The sequence below is a fragment of the Diadema antillarum genome, unplaced genomic scaffold (genome assembly GCF_040938485.1).
Source record: "Diadema antillarum isolate AM-2024a unplaced genomic scaffold, OU_Dant_1.0 scf00000064, whole genome shotgun sequence".
In the NCBI taxonomy this organism is placed as follows: Eukaryota; Metazoa; Echinodermata; class Echinoidea; order Diadematoida; family Diadematidae; genus Diadema; species Diadema antillarum.
The window spans coordinates 2,096,213-2,117,046 of record NW_027270953.1 but is presented as its reverse complement, the minus strand read 5'-3'; the positions used below and the strand labels follow the sequence as shown (position 1 = coordinate 2,117,046).

Genomic DNA, 20,834 nt, shown 5'->3' with positions numbered 1-20,834 from the left:
AGTTTCTTGTCTCTTGAAGTTAATTGCAGTAGCAAGGTATTTGAATTGTTTACTTTATTCTACACAGCATTTGCATTTCTTCGAATACTTAAGATTAAGTGGTGGGTTAATTTCGTTTAACTTGTGCTTACAATGTCCAGATAGTGACTATATTATATGCGTCCCTCGCAGTATCTTGCCTAAAGTCGTATATGGTGCGGCTTGACGACTCAACATTATCACTTTCTCAGACGAGGAACAGATAGAAAAGCAAGCGATATACACACTTTTGAATTTGTGGGGGGCCACCAAAACATATAATTCATGAAACAATGGGTTCCGACATCTATTTCTGGTGGCCCTGGGCCGCTGGCCCACCGCTAAAAATGTCGAGCCTTGTATTAGACCTATTACATGATAGATATAAAAACTATTCCTGGTATTCACCAATGGTCATTGATTTAGTATACATTTTCCCTCCGATAAACACAATACCTCGGTCAGGAACATTCTTCTGTCTAGTCTTTTCGGTAGTCACTTTTAACTCAGCTGCAGTAGTTGATTCCGCATAGAGTTCTGTGGTTGATCCAGCACAGAGTTCAGCCGTTGATCCCGTATAGAGTTCTGTTGTTGATTCTTGTGAAGTCGTCGTTGGTTCGGTGTTGATACTTTTACAGACTGTGTTTGACGTATCGGTGCAATGAGCAATGAGTCGTTTGTTCGTTCCACAGTCCGAACATTTGTGGCAAATCGTGCACCGATTGAAATGCTCTTTGAGGAAAAATTTATCCCCACAAGCGTTACATCTATACAGGGGAGAAAAAAAAGACATGTCTATCCCTCTATACACTTAAAATAAAGGAAAGAATTCGATTGACATAACAATTCATAATACGCAAAAACCCATGCATATATATAATCTGTGCTGCAAAAGCTTTTGATATGACAATAACGCACAGTTACAAAAAAAAAGTTACAGTTGAAAAATATGCCTTGAGTCTTGATAGAAAGATTGCTACCAGTTGGGGATTTAATCAACATTCATAACAAACGTTTGGAAACTATCCAAATGCTACATCAAGATCAAGATCAAGATCAGTTTTCAAGAATTATGATCATAATCCTCCGCAGTGATTTTTTACAATGTTTTATTCCCTAGACATTTGATACAAAATGCTCTATACACGCGACTTTTACACTCTTGTTTTTACAAAAAGGCCCTACCGTGGGAGGGGGTATCCCCCTCCCACACCGTCCCTCGCCGAGGTTCTCACACCGTCACATAATGTATAACCCCGTATATGTTATAATCATAGTCCTCCACAGTGATTTTCCCACTATGTAAAATGAATAGTTTTCATAAGTTATGATCATAGTCCAAGTTATGATCACAGTCCTTCGCAGTTTTTTTTTTCACTATGTTTAATTCCTTAGAAATTTAATTTAAAATGCTCTATAAACGCGACTTTACACACTTGTTTTTACAGAAAGTCCCTCGCCGAGAATCTCACACCGTCACATAATGTACCCTCGTATGTTATAATCACAGTTCATCACAATGATTTTCCACTATGTGAAAATGAATAGTTTTCGTAAGTTATGATCATAGTCGAAGTTATGATCATAGTCCTTCGCAGTGATTTTTTTGCTATGTTTAATTCCCTAGAAATTTGATTTAAAATGCTATATAAACGCGACTTTACACACTTGTCTTTACAAAAACTCCTTACCGTGGGAGGGGATATCCCCCTCCCACACCCTCCCCCGCACCCTCCCCCGCACGGTTACTTCGCTCCCTCGCCGAGGATCACACACCGTCACATACTGCATAAGCTGTTATTTTCGCAAAGGTTTAATGTACGCAGAAATAACAGCGTACACAGTAATGACCCCCCCCCCCCATACAGTAATGTACCCCCATATAGTCCTTCAGATTCGTGTATGTAAAAAAATCTCGCAGGTTACATTTAGTGTCAAAACGCACCCCCCCCCCCCTCTTGGAAAAAAAGCTGATGACGCCCCTCCAATTGATTTAAAAAGTAAAAGAAAAGCTTTATTCTGCTTGTGGAGTTTCCTTTTTGTTGTTCTTAGTTGGTTATCTCGTGCGTCAGCCTAAGAAAGTTTAGGAAAGAACCCAGTCTCCGGACCGGCAAGTACCCGCTTGCTTATGCGAATATTGGCGGTTGGACTAGGAATAATGTAGAGTCCAGTGGTAGTTTAGGTTTTCTCACGTATTAGTGTCTTCATCGGCACTGAGACATGAATCGATAATACTCTGGCTCAACTTGCAGAGTATGAGATGAGTGGCACCGTCCGGGCATTTAGAACTCTCGTTGTTCGTCGATTCCTGTGAAATGAATTCAGAAAAACATATCAAAGAATACCGCTAAGAAGGTTTGAGAATATTACACCATCTTATTTTACTTAAGCTTTATAAGTCCATCGTTAAGCTTCAAGTATTAGTATTGCATTCGTATCCGTGGGTTGTAGCTTACTTTCGAAACTTATCATTGTATTGGATTTGTCTATATATTATGTAATATCATAATACACACACACATACACAGAGAGGAGAGAGAGATATTTCTTTACACACACACACACACACACACACACACACACACACACACAATGGGTCTCGACCATGTGGAGAACCAGTGTAGCTTATGTAATATGTATATGAATATATGCCATATCACATATTAATTACTTATCAATCAACAACGATCATTTAACATTAATTTTGTAGTGTACTTACCGCATTCGAAGCCATGCATCTATAGTTCCAGATGAGTGCAATCGACAGAAGAATATATACAGTATTCTTTTTAAATGTCGCCATGTCTTCTGTCTCTGAGATGTTAGAGAAATGTAAATACATTGTGTATATGTATCATAATAACCATAATATATCACAAGATATCAAAATGACCATAATAATATATCAAAAAATATCAAAACAACCATGATAATACAAGACAATAAAAAAGTACATGATGATGACAATATTGGTCACATTATGGACTACTGAGAAAGGTTTCAAAAATTGTTATTTCTGTCACAAAACTACAATCATCAACATCACGTGTCCACAATATTCTTCCAGTCTTTACGAACTGAAGCATTATCAGTTATTTACACGGCATCAAAATCGGTCATGAACCAATGTATTGCGTTTTAATGTCAATATGAATTTATCTAACTTGGATCCAGCAAATGAACTGCAAATAACGTAGGATGCGTAAATGTTGCTAAATGAAAACGTAAACACCAACAGTGATGATTTGGGTAGTCATTGGAAGCAGAAAGTGCTAGACAGAAATCGATCACAAAAACATTAAAGAAATTCACAAGAGCCTTGGATACTCATGTAATGTGTTAGGACACGATCAAAAAACACACACAGGTCTATACACGCAGTTAAAGTAGCCAGACTTGTGTCGAGGTATGAGTGCTCGCACGAGAATTATTTCAAATAGTCTTTCGCACAGTTTTATTGTTATCATATCAGTTCAAGGCCTGTGCAGGAAATGTACAACACAGATACATGGGCAACACCATTGCTCTGATAGAGTATTTGCTTTTCTCAGTGTACCCAAAATACGACCATAAATGCCGAGCGCATGTTATCAGCCTATATCTTGTACAGGACTTATGTAAGTCAACAACCTGAATAGACGTAGTCCTTTATCATCCATGCTTAAGGAAAAACTAACATTGTATACAAAATATATACGGAATTGGCCTTCACTTCGTTAAAGCTTACTTACGACGGGTTGTGATTACTGGTATAATAGCACCACATGATTTATTCTCTCGTTATGGATAGAACAACGATCGGAATTAGGACATTGAGTAGGATTTTGTTCTAAGAATGCTTTTATCGTCTATAACAGCTCGTGAAACTAATTACTTTACTTTACTTTAATTTACTTTAGTAATCAATGTAGATAAAGGCAAATATTACAGAAGTCATTACTCACATCAGGCGCAGTGCGATGCAGTGATTTCACAAAGTTGAAATCAAAGTTCGTCACATCAGGCTCCCTGCGATGTTTGAAATGCAGTGATTGATCTTCACAAACTTAATGCTCGCATTGCGAATGTGACATGTACACTGATATTGACAATCAGCGTACTCATTCTTGCACAAAAAGAGTCCTTACTTATTCAGACGGAGTAACACTTTGAGCAACATGGACCTTGAACGATGGTACTCCAGCGAGCTAAAGCTTTCTCATTGTATAGGAAACTAGTGGTGGGAAAGAACTGACGCAGAATACGTTAAGCCAACATACAAAAGATATACAAAAAATACGCTATATAGGTTTAGGAATGTACAACTGATCAGCGAATTTGACATCAGTGACTGCCTAGCCTTGTTGATGGGCAGCTGAGAATGCAACGTACAATACCCTTAAATGGCATTTAATTGTCCTATTTATAGTTAGGAAATAACAGAACAAAATGAATGTACCTTCTTGAAATACAATAAAGGATTCAGTTATAAACAGAATACTGATGTCAGATTATATTTGTATCTTATCCACATCACAATAAGCACATAATTATAATAACTGGCTGTCTTTAAGTTATTCTTTTGACATTACTTCCCTTCATGTCGGAACCTATTTTTGTGATATAGAACCCCTAACCGGCGATAGAAAGCATGCAAAGTAAAAAACAAAATCCTTCTTTCGGGAAAACGTCGGCGACGCCATTTATGCCTTCAAACATGTCCTTATCGACTTCTTTTGACATGGGTGCGTATATAGTAGAGTGCAGAGCGACCTCACCGGGGTCAGTTGCCTGGGTAACCATTGTACGAAAACGATATACTGCCACGGAACCCTGTAACATGTCACGCATAATGAAGACAATGCACATCACGCACTTCGCATTTTTTGCGAACATTTTTGTTCAGCTCATCCCATGCGTGTTCGGGGGGGGGGGGGACATACAAAATAAGATAAATAAACCTACTAATGTTGTTATGGCGACTGTATGACTCCGCTATATTGCATTATTCTCTTAATAGTTCTTGACAATAGTTGCCAGTGTCAGTCGACAGTTTTCCATGATTGGCAAATAATCACTATTTGGTATGGTAATACATAATTACCTACACACGAATTTTTATGACAATACTTCGAGCCGTTTTTGAAATGTGGGCAAAGGTGATTTTTTTTTTTTCACTTGACCTTTGCCAACATGACCCAAATCCCTCCCACAGAATCAATATGCAGTAATGGCATATTTATATAGCCATGCAGTTTAAAAGGTAAAACGTAGTTCTGTGAAGGGCTCAAAATTCATCTCCAACTATTAAGAATTTGCTTGCAAATGTCGAAAGGTTCTACCAGGAAACTCATCTGGTTCATGCGGCTTGCCAGGATATCGAGTTGTTTGGAAGTGTAAAATCGTTAAGATCGGAACAACCAACTTTTATTCCTGAATGAATGTCCAAACGCCCTCTCTGTTTAGTTCTGGGTATTACCAGAACATCACGTGATAATCGATCGTACCCAAGTAGTAGTCGGGGGGGGGGGGGGGGGAGAGCAGGCCCTCATTGGAAGATTGGAAATGGCAATAAAGGAAAAGATGTTAGATAGCCGAGAAAAGGAAAGAAATTAGCAACGAAACTAGGTACGCTGGCATAGCACAGCAGGAAATAGAACCAATTTTCAATATGGATAATAACACGATGATCCTTTACTCGAGATTTGTAGCAACCATTGATACTGCATGGTTGTTTTGTTGCTGTATGGGGTTTTTGGGCAGGTATTCTGTGTGTATGTGTTTGAGCGAAATATGGCTGTATACGGTGTGCTGTGATGAGGAGTGCTGTAGAGTGGGAAATGCTGGCAAGGTAAGCGACTGAGGGGTAATGTTCTGTAATAAGTTACGGGCATTGATTACATGCATTGATAACGCATATAGCACTCTCTCCGTTTGACCCCATATCAATAATTGATTCCATCATTCTATAATTCTTGCTGTGACGAGTATAAAAGTAGAAGTAATTGCTAGATGGATCACCTGATTATTTGCAGTGAATGATGATTAGAAGATTTGATATAGAAGAACCTCATTTGTGAAGGGCTGATAATCTATTTTATATTATGCTATATTTCATGCAATGCTTGAAATATGTTATGGTACTTTTACGTTCAGATATATAGATCATGAGGCTGAAAGAGTGCAGATAACGGGGGTGGGGGCAGATATAAAGATGGGCATCAAAATAATAATTTCAGGGTTTTTTTGTCAATCACTTTTTTTTTCAAATAATATTTATTCACTTCCATTCAAAAAATATGAAAGACGTCATTTCACTTGGGTATTACTGTACAAACATACAATAATAATTTCTTTAAGATTATACACACACATTTTCCCAATTAAATTTCGTTTTATTTCACCTCCGCCATAACGCATTATTCTTCCGATAGGTCTGCAGTAAGGCTTACAAGGTTTCACATGATTGGCAAATAAGCATTATCTGGTAAAATACACCAATTTCCATGACAATACATGTACTTTGAGCCAAAGTCAAAATATGAAAAAACATAGTGAAATTGTTAGCATTTTTCTTGACCTTTGACCCCGCTTGTCTACCTAGGTCCAGTCTGGATTAAAACAAGAGAAATATGAGAAAACATGAGAAAAATAAAAACTATATGCACAGCAAATAATAAGCCTCTGAAATCAAGAAAATACATGTGCAGTTGTAGTACATATTGGGTAATCATCACTCAAGCAATTTCATTTGCGAAATGCGAGTACTTTACGAGAAACAGGAAGTATTTAGGCAGGTTGACTCAAGTTACACGCATAACCTTTTCATCTCAGGGTCAAAGATGGCTGCGTTTTCATACGTTTTATCAATCTTTCAACTGTGAAGAAACGAAACTAGACAAAGCATAACCCCCACCACCTACAACAGTTGTTCATCCCTGCACTATAGCCTTGCGTAAAGGCGGCTCACAATGGACGCGCATACGGCGGACGGTGCATGGACTCGCGCGCACACAGCGATCGGAAGGGAGCTCGCAGCTCGCCGTTCGCGCCCTGGGGGTGCGAGTCCATTAACAGCAGAGATATATACTAAAGTATATATCTCTATGATTAACAGCAGTCAAAACATTATCTTTGTCCGCCTCAGCCTACGACAAATTCATTGCAAGAAATCATACCCAAAAACCACGTCTGCATATAAATACATTATGAAAATCCGTTTGCCTCTTCAAAGTCCCGTGCACCTTTGAGATCCTCCTGATACTGAAGTGAAGTTCATTATGATTGAATACCATACAAAAGAAAGACAAAACTATATAATTTATTATTTACATATAACGTGTATAAGAAATTGAATAACATGATAACGGAATACCTGAAAGACAAGAGTATTTGAATACAAAGCGTCGCCATATTCCCTAGGCAATCTAAGTTATCTGTGTCTACCTTATCAGTCTATGAAAAATAATTGCAAGAGTTCGTTCACACACATTTGACGATATCTGACAATGTGTGAGTTTTCGCTTTCGTCGCCTTAACTTCAATTTTAGAACATCTCCGGTAAGAGCAGTCTTGCCATCATCCCATTCTTATTAACCTGCAAAAAATTATCACTTTTATAATCACAATGCGAGATATGTTGTACAATTCACGGCTTCAATCACAGTTTCCTCAACATTATTCTTATCTATGCAATTATGTTTTGTAAATCATTGATCTGGAAACTCATTAAAAAAAATCAAACGAAAGACGGCAAGTATGCCATTATGGTTATATTTCCGAGGATGGCCTACAAGTTGTGACTAAATGTAAAACTTTTTATCTTACGTGTACATACAATCTGATGATTTTTTTCTTTATATACAGCGGTATAAACATGACAACAAAATCTAACTTGAAAATCTCGCCAATACAAAGTTCTTTGCAAGTTGGGGTAGGAAGCATATAATAGAATGTCATAAAATACAATTGTTTTTGAACGCTTGCAACATAAGGCTCGCAATTTGTGTAAACTTAAAGAAATGAGTCATTTTACAAACGCAGATAACATTTTTGAGTAAAGTTCTATCTTCCATTTGGACATCACACAAGTACATACATATATCCATATATCTACTACATAATACATGTATATTTCACTCGACAAAAATTCATTTTTCTAGCATAATGAAAGAGCACTTGATTAACCGCTTCAAAAAGCAGGGAGAATATTGCTACCCTTAACTATATGTCAGTATCAAGTTGACGGAATGTGTAATTTTCATGAAATATATATATATATATATATATATATATATATATATATATATATGTATATATATTTGGAATTCCCTTTATATTTTCTTTATATCGTTGTCCGCACATGACGCCATAACTCTCCAACACCAAAACATTAAAAAAATCATTACTTTGCATCGATTGCCCGATTTTCCTCAAACTTTCACTGGTGTGTTCTACTAATGTTGCTGCTTTCACTCAATCCACATTTCTCTTTGGGTTTTGATTTCCTTTAAGATTTGAGAGAAGAGGATTTGTAAAGGTTCCTTGATTTAGAGGTTTTTTTCTGTTTATCTCCCCATCCCGCGGGGTATTGTGCTCCAAGAAACCCTCAAGTGGTGGATGGTGCTCACTTGTGCAAATAATATACTGTATATATTTCACACCCTCACCATGATACATGCCAAGTTTGGTGAAAATTTGACCTTAAAAAAGGGGGAAGAAAATGTAAAATTTGGGCTCCAATTGGACCCACAGGGCTCCAAGGGGGAGATGGGGGAGGGGTGAGGGGGGGGGGGGGGGGTAACTCTTGATTCGCCAGGAGAAGCTTGAAACGGCAGTCATCAATGTACTTTAGTATAGTATAGTACTAATTTAACATTATCACTTCTGGTTCTAGAGACAAACCTATTTGAAAGATTCCTTAAGGGGGGAGGGGGGCATGATATTTACTAAACAAACTGATGTCCTCTCCTCCTAAAAAGGGATGCTACCTTTTGAGTTTTGTGAAAATCCGTTGTGGGATTATGAAGAAGAAGATGAAAATGTTAAAAGTTTTGGTACGACGCACGACGCACCACGCAAGACGGACTTCTGACGATGAGTGACTGGAATTACTCACTTGAGCATTCAGTTTAGGTGAGCTAAAATGAGCCCATTAGCACCACTGTTCACAAATTACATCCACTTTTAGTTTTCATATTATGTGCCCGGTTATGGTAAACTGAGTGAAAATGAACATTTTCACTCTAAATTCACTCTTTTCTGTTACTCACTCCTTCAAGAGTGAACATTTCCACTCGATTTTTTTAGAGAGTACATTCACAAATAATTTCCAAGAAAAGAAGTCATATGGTATAACCCCCCCCCCGTGTACTTTCTTTTGGAATGCTGACTCCATAAAGATTGCAAACGTGATTCAAGTGTATATGAAAGGCTGAAATTTAGAAAGTATATACATGGTTCAACGTGTTCTTTGTTGTAATTGTCACAACAACAAAAAATGAATAGTGTAACTGGCATCTTTTTCACCAGTATTTACATATCAATCATTTTGTTTCGCTGTACGTATCAGCTAGTACACCGTATTCAACAGCATTTGATTTATGGGGTTGCTTATGCATGTACAGCATTAGTGCTATTCTCACAATTATTCCATTGCCTTTAGCTATCTGTATCAAATTGTAATATATCAGGTGAACGACCTGTGGCTGACATGATTCTAGTACAATCGTTAAACTCAAACTCTTATGATCGACCATAAGCTTGTCGTGCTCCGTTTCACAGTCTAATAGATCGAGGTTGGTTTCACAGTTTGCCTCCGTCATTCAGACTGAAAGTCATTCATTCGTGTCCCGTCTTGTCGCTGCTTCTCCATTTGTTGGCATTAAGGCCTGACCATTAAGGGAAGTTGTTGCTGGGCATTATTATTCGGAGGTGCCCCACCGGCCCCAGCGTTTGGCTGTTGCTGGATATCATAATATTAAAAGTAAAGGGTGAAATGATATGAAGGGTCATACAGACTTCTCTTCCATTATCTATACTTTATAACACTATATGACCAAGGAGTCGTTATAGCGAGCTTCATGATGATGATGATGATGATAATAATAATGATAATAATGATAATAATAATAATAATAATAATAATAATGATAATAATAATAATAATAATAATAATAATGATGATAATAATAATAATAACAATAATAATAATAATAATAATAATAATAATGATAATAATGATAATAATAATAATAATAAGAAGAAGAAGAAGAAGAAGAAGAAAAAGAAGAATTGCATTTATGTAGCGCTATTTAACGTACGGGTGCTATTCATACAAAAACAAACAAACAAACAAACAAACAAACTAGAAAACACTTAGGCCTGAATTCACGAAGGTGGTCCAATCTTTGTCCATGGTTTAAACCATGGACAAAGACCAGGGGCGGATCCAGGAATTCTGTAAAGGGGGGGGGGGGGGCGTGACTAATATTTCTGGTGGCACTTCCGGGTTTCATTTCATTTTTTTCTTTTTATTTCTTTTGTTTTTGACGAGAAATAAAGGGGGGGGGGCGTGCGCCGGTTGCGCCCCCCTCTGGATCCGCCACTGAAGACCGTAGTTTTGTATGGGGCGCCTAATGTCACATGGCCTATTTCGTTACGAAATCAGTCATTTCGTCAACGAAATGTTAATTAAGGCCGTGTCACACCTTTCCGGGCAAGCCTTGCGTGCGACTTGCAAAGAACAATTTTTACTACCCGGAGGTCCCCGGAATGAGCCGCACATGACAGTACCTAGCACGTATCTCACCCGTAGTCACCAAGAGGTGTGCACGCAAATCTTTTTACCCGCAACCATGTTTAGACCCTGTCACACCTTTCCGGGCAAGCTATGCAGGCTTGTTGCGTGTAGGGATTTTCCAGCATACTAAATACCGGAAATTTCTGAGGGCGAACAAGGATTTTGGCGAGTCAGTGCATGTGTCTTACTTGCTGGACGCGTTGTACTTAAATTCTACTTGCGGGTATACTGTGTGACCTAAGTACCAGCTGCGTGGGGGCTGACAACTCAGTGAAGGAATACCTCTGAAGGAATGGCAGAAGTCCCACGGAATGTCATTATCTTGGCTGCATACGGGGACTGCGAAGTGCCTGCGTGGGAGTTGCCTGCGGAGTGCTGCCGCTAAGAGCCTCCTACTGGTGTTCTGCGTGGACCTTTCCGGGCATCCCCGCGACTCACCCGGAAAAAAGTTTTGGTCATGCTCAAAACTTGGCTGCGGTTAAATCGGACTTGCGTGAGCACCTCCGGGCAACTACAGGCGAGATACGCGCTAGGTACTGTCAGGTGCGGACCAACTGCGGAGAGCTCCGGGTAGCAAATTTGTTTCCCCGCAAGTCAATCCGCAAAACTTCCCCAGATACGGTATGACAAGGCCTTGAGCATGCTCAAAACTTGTTCCAAGTGAGTCGTGGGTGTTCGCTCGCAGAGGTACACGCAGAACACCAGTAGGAGACCCTTACCGGCAGCACATCGCAGGCAGCTCCAACGCCGATACTTCTCAGTACCCATAAGTTGCTCGTAACAGAAAACGGGTCGGTTTCAAAGCTCTCACGCAGGTCACACGGAAAGCACGCAAGTAGAAGCTAAGTAGCACGCGTCTAGTAGGGAAGAAACAAATGCGAAAATTGCAAACATTCTTGGTCGCCCGCGGAAAATCTTCTACATGCTGGAAACTACCTCCTCGCCACAAGCCCGCGTAGCTTGCCCGGAAATTTGTGACACGGCCTTTATACTTTTGCATTCGCAGCGTGTATTGTGACAGCGCGTTATTATGTAAAGCGCTCAGTGAGCACTCTCTTGATCTTAGATGCCGCACATTCTCTCTTGTTTCTGAATTCATAATACATGTACATGAAATGACACGGATATATTTTAGGTGTTATATAAAACAAACAATAAATGTTTTTCATTCGTGCAATGGACAGAATATTTCATTTGGTGACAGATGCAATTATTGATTCATTCAACTCGACTGCGCCTAGTTGAATGGATCATTTTATCTTTCACCTCATGAAATGTTCTGTCCATTGCACTCATAAACATTCATTATTTGTACAAAATTAACCCATTAAATGCCTTAACATTATCTCCATACCATTTATGAATGAAATCTATCCATCCGTATACCAACGTTATTGCATTTCAAACTTTCATCCATTCAGAATGACCTTTTATCGTTTCATAGATCCATGAGTTTTCAGTGCTATTCCGTATACCCACCGTATACCACTACGCATATTTTTTTTTTCATTCACTCTTTCATTTTTTCCATCTCCAACAAAACTTGTAAATACATTATTCTTTAAGATATAAGTACATTTTTTTAACGTCAACATTAAAATATATGATAAATGAAATTTATGGATACTAGTATACCATTGATACGGTGAGAAAGAAAACGACAAAAGCATTCTGAAGTTTAGAAAATGCAGAAGATGGGGACGAATGTTTAAAAAAACCCCAATGCTTGTAGGGTGCATTCCCCCAAACATAGTACAACAACTATACATTATATCATTGATCTTCTATTTTTGTGCTTGAAACTAGATTTACAAAACGAATTACACGAACTATATAGCGATAGGAAGTACATTCCGATCCCACTAGTCATTGCACTGACATTCATTAAAATAACCCGAAGCTGCTTGTCGCTCATAGATCTATTCGACACCACGGACCGGATATATGGAATTCTCTGCCGGATTGAATTGAAGCATGCATGTACATCACTTTTTTTTTCTTTTAAAGCAAACATGAAAAAGCACTTGTATGGGGATTAGCTGATATCTGACTATTGTAACCAAAAAAAAAAATATATAAGAAAAGATTAATTTTAATGTTTTGCACCCCCCCCCCCCGCCCCAGTCTCCTTACATCAAACCATTCAGTAAACATAAAGTTTTGTTATCTTAAAAGGTACCTAGTACCGTGCGCTTGCTGGGCTCATGCACTTGCACCAGCACTCACCACAATCACCTCAAACTCTGTACATAAATTAGTGTCTTTACAATTTTTGTTATGTCGCAATGTGATGACAGAATGACTCTGTTTTTTTTTTTCTCTCTCTCTTCTTTTGTTTTCGATATACATGATGTATGTTTTGCCCATTCTCTTTTTCCCTTCTCTTTTACGGCTATGGTATCTTTAAGCTATATACCTTATTGACGACAGTCTTCTGCATTCACACTCCAAATACATCAGATCAGATAATTTGATTCACTATATCCCGAATGGTTCCCAATTGATGTGTTCTCTTACTCTATTCTTCAAACTGTACACGCATATCTCAATTATGTTCGGATGTATACACACTGTATGTGTGATTGTCGTGAAAATAAAAAGAAATGACTGCATTTCATTTGTAATATATATTCAATGCAGAGAATTCCCAATAACATAAATTCATTTGAATTGAATTAAAAAAAAGAATAAAAACCTAACCAGCCCTAGACAGACACTCATACAAATTCCAGCACTATATGTTGCTGTCATGCTGAAAATAGAATAGGTAAGAAGAGAGAGAAGAAAAAGAACTGATAACATGGTTTGAAAAAAAAAAATATAACGTCGATATAGTGAAGACAAAAAGTGAAATGTGAACGGAGCCGCTAAGCTATATGCACAATGTTAAAGAAAAATAACTTAGAATTAAACAATCCGGTACTTTTACATTGAATAAATCCAGCAACCCAAACCATATGTTTCCCCCCCCCCCCCTATGTTGTAGATGACGATTCAAAACTGGAAGAAAATCAAGTAAAAATGAATTCAAACTATGGATATAACAATCCCATCAAAATTGCATTTCCTGCCAGTGGCAGTGTGCTTCAGCAAACCACTGACACGCGACAAACTGCAGATTGAATAAGCAGATTGCATGAAACTTCCTGAGATTGGATACACATTGATATATATACTTGTACTTAATTCACTTTCGTTGATTTCTTACTCCATTGTTTCTGTGTCTCAGACGACGTAACCAGCTGAAAAAATTCAATTTCCATAGAAGACACACCACCACCACCACCAGTGCCAGGATTATAAGGATTAAGAGAAGACAGAGAACACAGATCACTATCAGTGCCACATGCAGACGATAGAGCGACGAACCTGTCAATGTCAAAAAGAGTTTGGGTACCAATAATTACGTATAGTCCTAAAAGCATTCACTATGATATAGCCATTAATGCTTATAGCGTAGATTGGTTGTAGTTGTAACTGAATTGAGTGACTGTGTTAAGGGCGGATGTTTTTCTAACATGCAAACCATGAATCCTTGTACACTCAAAACAGTCTGAATCACACAGATCCATTCGAATCAGTTTAACAGTGATTTCACGTTGACCATGTTGGCAGTGTCTGTTTTAAACTTTACATAGTATAGTATCTAAATCAATGTTTTCTTTATTTTCAGCAACTTTATCCCCCCCCCCCATTCTTGATCCCTGATTTTTGAGTCACTTAAGCTTGCACTTGGTATATTCCTGCAATCCTAAGATATTCTGTCACGAATAACCACTTGAATCCAATGTTTGACGCAGCATTAGATTTCTTGTCAAACAATAACATTAATTTTTGAAAACTCTCAATTCTATATTTGTCTTTTTTCATTTTCTTATCTTTCGAAGTTAATTGCAGTATCAGGATATTTAAAATTGTTTGCGTTATTCTACAGAACATTTGCATTTCTTCGAATACTTAAGATTATGTGGTGTGTTAACATTTTGTTTGTTAAACTTGCGCTTACAATGTCAAGATAGTGACTATGCATCTCTCGCAGTTTCTTGCGTAAAATTATAGTCGTATACTGTGCGGCTTGACGACTAAACATTACAACTTTCTCAGACGAGGAACCGACAGAAAGGCAAGCAATAAACACACTCATGAATTTGTGGTGGCCACCTAAACATTATAATTCATGAAATAATGGTGTTCTGACATCTATTTTTGGTGGTCCTGGGCCGCCGGGCCACCGCTAAAAATGTCGAGCCTTGTATTAGGCCTATACAATGATATATATATATATATATATATATATATATATATATATATATATATATATATAAACTACTCCTGGTATTCACCAATGGTCATTAATTTAGTTCCTTTTCCCTCCCAGATAACTTAAATTGAGTGTAAACGATAAACGCAATAGCAGGTTCAGGAGCACGTACTCAGCTTCTGTACAGACTCTATGTTTTGGGTAATCACTTCCAACTCGGCTGCAGGGGTTGATCCCGCATAGAGTTCTGTGGTTGATCCCGCACAGAGTTTAGCCATTGATCCCGCATAGAGTTCTGTGGTTGATTCTTGTGAAGTCGTCGTTGGTTCGGTGTTGATACTTTCACAGTCTGTGTCTGTCGTATCGGTGCAATGAGCAATGAGTCGTTTGTTCGTTCCACAGTCCGAACATTTGTGGCAAATCGTGCACCGATTGAAATGCTCTTTGAGGAAAAACTTATCCCCACAAGCGTTACATCTATACAGGGGAGAAAAAAAAGACATGTCTATCCCTCTATGCACTTAAAATAAAGGAAAGAATTCGATTGACATAACAATTCATAAAACGCAAAAACCCATGCTTATATATAATCTGTGCTGCAAAAGCTTTTGATATGACAATAACGCACAGTTACAAAAAAAAAAATTACAGTTGAAAAATATGTCTTGAGTCTTGATAGAAAGATTGCTACAGTTGGGGATTTAATCAACATTCATAACAAACGTTTGGAAACTATCCAAATGCTACATCAAGATCAAGATCAAGATCAGTTTTTTAAGAATTATGATCATAATCCTCCGCAGTGATTTTTTACAATGTTTTATTCCCTAGACATTTGATACAAAATGCTCTATACACGCGACTTTTACACTCTTGTTTTTACAAAAAGGCCCTACCGTGGGAGGGGGTATCCCCCTCCCACACCGTCCCCCGCTCGGTCGCTTCGCTCCCTCGCCGAGGTTCTCACACTGTCACATAATGTATAACCCCGTATATGTTATAATCATAGTCCTCCACAGTGATTTTCCCACTATGTAAAATGAATAGTTTTCATAAGTTATGATCATAGTCCAAGTTATGATCACAGTCCTTCGCAGTTTTTTTTTCACTATGTTTAATTCCTTAGAAATTTAATTTAAAATGCTCTATAAACGCGACTTTACACACTTGTTTTTACAGAAAGTCCCTCGCCGAGAATCTCACACCGTCACATAATGTACCCTCGTATGTTATAATCACAGTCCATCACAATGATTTTTCCACTATGAGAAAATGAATAGTTTTCGTAAGTTATGATCATAGTCGAAGTTATGATCATAGTCCTTCGCAGTGATTTTTTTCCTATGTTTAATTCCCTAGAAATTTGATTTAAAATGCTATATAAACGCGACTTTACACACTTGTCTTTACAAAAACTCCTCACCCCACACCCTCCCCCGCACCCTCCCCCGCACGGTTGCTTCGCTCCCTCGCCGAGGATCACACACCGTCACATACTGCATAAGCAGTCATTTTCGCGAAGGTTTAATGTACGCAGAAATAACAGCGTACACAGTAATGACCCCCCCCCCCATACAGTAATGTACCCCCATATAGTCCTTCAGATTCGTGTATGCAAAAAAAATCTCGCAGGTTACATTTAGTGTCAAAACGCACCCCCCCTTGGAAAAAAAGCTGATGACGCCCCTCCAAGTGATTTAAAAAGTAAAAGAAAAGCTTTATTCTGCTTGTGGAGTTTCCTTTTTGTTGTTCTTAGTTGGTTATCTCGTGCGTCAGCCTAAGAAAGTTTAGGAAAGAACCCAGTCTCCGGACCGGCAAGTACCCGCTTGCTTATGCGAATATTGGCGGTTGGACTAGGAATAATGTAGAGTCCAGTGGCAGTTTAGGTTTTCTCACGTATTAGTGTCTTCATCGGCACTGAGACATGAATCGATAATGCTCTGGCTCAACTTGCAGAGTATGAGATGAGTGGCACCGTCCGGGCATTTAGAACTCTCGTTGTTCGTCGATTCCTGTGAAATGAATTCAGAAAAACATATCAAAGAATACCGCTAAGAAGGTTTGAGAATATTACACCATCTTATTTTATTTAAGCTTTATAAGTCCATCGTTAAGCTTCAAGTATTAGTATTGCATTCGTATCCGTGGGTTGTAGCTTACTTTCGAAACTTATCATTGTATTGGATTTGTCTATATATTATGTAATATCATAATACACACACACATACACAGAGAGGAGAGAGAGATATTTCTTTACACACACACACACACACACACACACACACACACACACACACACACAATGGGTCTCGACCATGTGGAGAACCAGTGTAGCTTATGTAATATGTATATGAATATATGCCATATCACATATTAATTACTTATCAATCAACAACGATCATTTAACATTAATTTTGTAGTGTACTTACCGCATTCGAAGCCATGCATCTATAGTTCCAGATGAGTGCAATCGACAGAAGAATATATACAGTATTCTCTTTTAATGTCGCCATGATTTCTGTCTCTGAGATATTAGAGAAATGTAAATACATTGTGTATATGTATCATAATAACCATGATATATCCCAAGATGTCAAAATGACCATAATAATATATCAAAAAATATCACAACCACCATAATACAAGACAATAAAAAAGTACATGATGATGACAATATTGGTCACATTATGGACTACTGAGAAAGGTTTCAAAAATTGTTATTTCTGTCACAAAACTACAATCATCAACATCATGTTTCCACAATATTCTTCCAGTCTTTACGAACTGAAGCATTATCAGTTATTTACACGGCATCAAAATCGGTCATGAACCAATGTATTGCGTTTTAATGTCAATATGAATTTATCTAACTTGGATCCAGCAAATTAACTGCAAATAACGTAGGATGCGTAAATGTTGCTAAATGAAAACGTAAACACCAACAGTGATGATTTGGGTAGTCATTGGAAGCAGAAAGTGCTAGACAGAAATCGATCACAAAAACATTAAAGAAATTCACAAGAGCCTTGGATACTCATGTAATGTGATAGGACACGATCAAAAAACACACACAGGTCTATACACGCAGTTAAAGTAGCCAGACTTGTGTCGAGGTATGAGTGCTCGCACGAGAATTATTTCAAATAGTCTTTCGCACAGTTTTATTGTTATCATATCAGTTCAAGGCCTGTGCAGGAAATGTACAACACAGATACATGGGCAACACCATTGCTCTGATAGAGTATTTGCTTTTCTCAGTGTACCCAAAATACGACCATAAATGCCGAGCGCATGTTATCAGCCTATATCTTGTACAGGACTTATGTAAGTCAACAACCTGAATAGACGTATATATAGTCCTTTATCATCCATGCTTAAGAAAAAACTAACATTGTATACAAAATATATACGGAATTGGCCTTCACTTCGTTAAAGCTTACTTACGACGGGTTGTGATTACTGGTATAATAGCACCACATGATTTATTCTCTCGTTATGGATAGAACAACGATCGGAATTAGGACATTGAGTAGGATTTTGTTCTAAGAATGCTTTTATCGTCTATAACAGCTCGTGAAACTAATTACTTTACTTTACTTTAATTTACTTTAGTAATCAATGTAGATAAAGGCAAATATTACAGAAGTCATTACTCACATCAGGCGCAGTGCGATGCAGTGATTTCACAAAGTTGAAATCAAAGTTCGTCACATCAGGCTCCCTGCGATGTTTGAAATGCAGTGATTGATCTTCACAAACTTAATGCTCGCATTGTGAATGTGACATGTACACTGATATTGACAATCAGCGTACTCATTCTTGCACAAAAAGAGTCCTTACTTATTCAGACGGAGTAACACTTTGAGCAACATGGACCTTGAACGATGGTACTCCAGCGAGCTAAAGCTTTCTCATTGTATAGGAAACTAGTGGTGGGAAAGAACTGACGCAGAATACGTTAAGCCAACATACAAAAGATATACAAAAAATACGCTATATGGGTTTAGGAATGTACAACTGATCAGCGAATTTGACATCAGTGACTGCCTAGCCTTGTTGATGGGCAGCTGAGAATGCAACGTACAATACCCTTAAATGGCATTTAATTGTCCTATTTATAGTTAGGAAATAACAGAACAAAATGAATGTGCCTTCTTGAAATACAATAAAGGATTCAGTTATAAACAGATGTCAGATTATATTTGTATCTTATCCACATCACAATAAGCGCATATAGTAATTGGTTGTCTTTAAGTTATTCTGTTGACTTTACTTCCCTTCATGTCGGATCCTATTTTTGTGATATAGAACCCCTAACCGGCGATAGAAAGCATGCAAAGTAAAAAACAAAATCCTTCTTTCGGGAAAACGTCGGCGACGCCATTTATGCCTTCAAACATGTCCTTATCGACTTCTTTTGACATGGGTGTGTATATAGTAAAGTGCAGAGCGACCTCACCGGGGTCAGTTGCCTGGGTAACCATTGTACGAAAACGATATACTGCCACGGAACCCTGTAACATGTCACGCATAATGAAGACAATGCACATCACGCACTTCGCATTTTTTGCGAACATTTTTGTTCAGCTCAGCCCATGCGTGTTCGGGGGGGGGGGACATACAAAATAAGATAAATAAACCTACTAATGTTGTTATGGCGACTGTATGACTCCGCTATATTGCATTATTCTCTTAATAGTTCTTGACAATAGTTGCCAGTGTCAGTCGACAGTTTTCCATGATTGGCAAATAATCACTATTTGGTATGGTAATACATAATTACCTACACACGAATTTTTATGACAATACTTCGAGCCGTTTTTGAAATGTGGGCAAAGGTGATTTTTTTTTTCACTTGACCTTTGCCAACATGACTCAAATCCCTCCCACAGAATCAATATGCATTATATAGCCATGCAGTTTAAAAGGTAAAACGTAGTTCTGTGAAGGGCTCAAAATTCATCTCCAACTATTAAGAATTTGCTTGCAAATGTCGAAAGGTTCTACCAGGAAACTCATCTGGTTCATGCGGCTTGCCAGGATATCGAGTTGTTTGGAAGTGTAAAATCGTTAAGATCGGAACAACCAACTTTTATTCCTGAATGAATGTCCAAACGCCCTCTCTGTTTAGTTCTGGGTATTACCAGAACGTCACGTGATAATCGATCGTACCCAAGTAGTAGTCGGGGGGGGGGGGGGGAGAGCAGGCCCTCATTGGAAGATTGGAAATGGCAATAAAGGAAAAGATGTTAGATAGCCGAGAAAAGGAAAGAAATTAGCAACGAAACTAGGTACGCTGGCATAGCACAGCAGGAAATAGAACCAATTTTCAATATGGATAATAACACGATGATCCTTTACTCGAGATTTGTAGCAACCATTGATACTGCATGGTTGTTTTGTTGCTGTATGGGGTTTTTGGGCAGGTATTCTGTGTGTATGTGTTTGAGCGAAATATGGCTGTACACGGTGTGCTGTGATGTGGAGTGCTGTAGAGTGGGAAATGCTGGCAAGGTAAGCGACTGAGGGGTAATGTTCTGTAATAAGTTACGGGCATTGATTACATGCATTGATAACGCATATATATTCTCTCCGTTTGACCCCATATCAATAATTGATTTCATCATTCTATAATTCTTGCTGTGACGAGTATAAAAGTAGAAGTAATTGCTAGATGGATCACCTGATTATTTGCAGTGAATGATGATTAGAAGATTTGATATAGAAGAACCTCATTTGTGAAGGGCTGATAATCTATTTTGTATTATGCTATAT

General features: G+C 38.2%; 2 protein-coding genes and 1 long non-coding RNA gene across 4 annotated transcripts in view; all 3 read right to left on the bottom strand.

The window, feature by feature from the left end:
- Positions 1–20,834, bottom strand: part of LOC139716379 (uncharacterized) — a 214,277-nt gene that overhangs the window by 25,379 nt on the left and 168,064 nt on the right. The gene's annotated exons all lie outside the window — the stretch shown is intronic.
- Positions 597–4,091, bottom strand: LOC139716338 (uncharacterized). The gene is made up of 4 exons (XR_011709895.1): positions 3,963–4,091; positions 2,738–2,832; positions 2,211–2,326; positions 597–785 (listed from the first exon to the last, which is right to left on the bottom strand). It is a non-coding gene; the product is annotated as an uncharacterized lncRNA (long non-coding RNA).
- On the bottom strand, positions 13,782–17,595 carry LOC139716337 (uncharacterized). The gene is made up of 4 exons (XM_071627888.1): positions 17,489–17,595; positions 16,956–17,071; positions 15,232–15,536; positions 13,782–14,167 (listed from the first exon to the last, which is right to left on the bottom strand). Exons 1-4 carry the CDS (start codon positions 17,570–17,572, stop codon positions 13,986–13,988), a joined length of 687 nt encoding a protein of 228 aa, XP_071483989.1. The 5' UTR covers positions 17,573–17,595; the 3' UTR covers positions 13,782–13,985.

What these genes read in the sequence shown, in the direction of transcription:
- LOC139716337 (XM_071627888.1), bottom strand. Translation starts at nt 17,572, where the DNA reads ATGGCGACATTAAAAGAGAATACTGTATATATTCTTCTGTCGATTGCA. An exon ending in GATGCATGGCTTCGAATGCG is followed by an intron (nt 17,072 to 17,488) that starts GTAAGTACACTA and finishes TTCATTTCACAG; the next exon opens with GAATCGACGAACAACGAGAG. An exon ending in AGAGTCTGTACAGAAGCTGA is followed by an intron (nt 14,168 to 15,231) that starts GTACGTGCTCCT and finishes TGACATTGACAG; the next exon opens with GTTCGTCGCTCTATCGTCTG.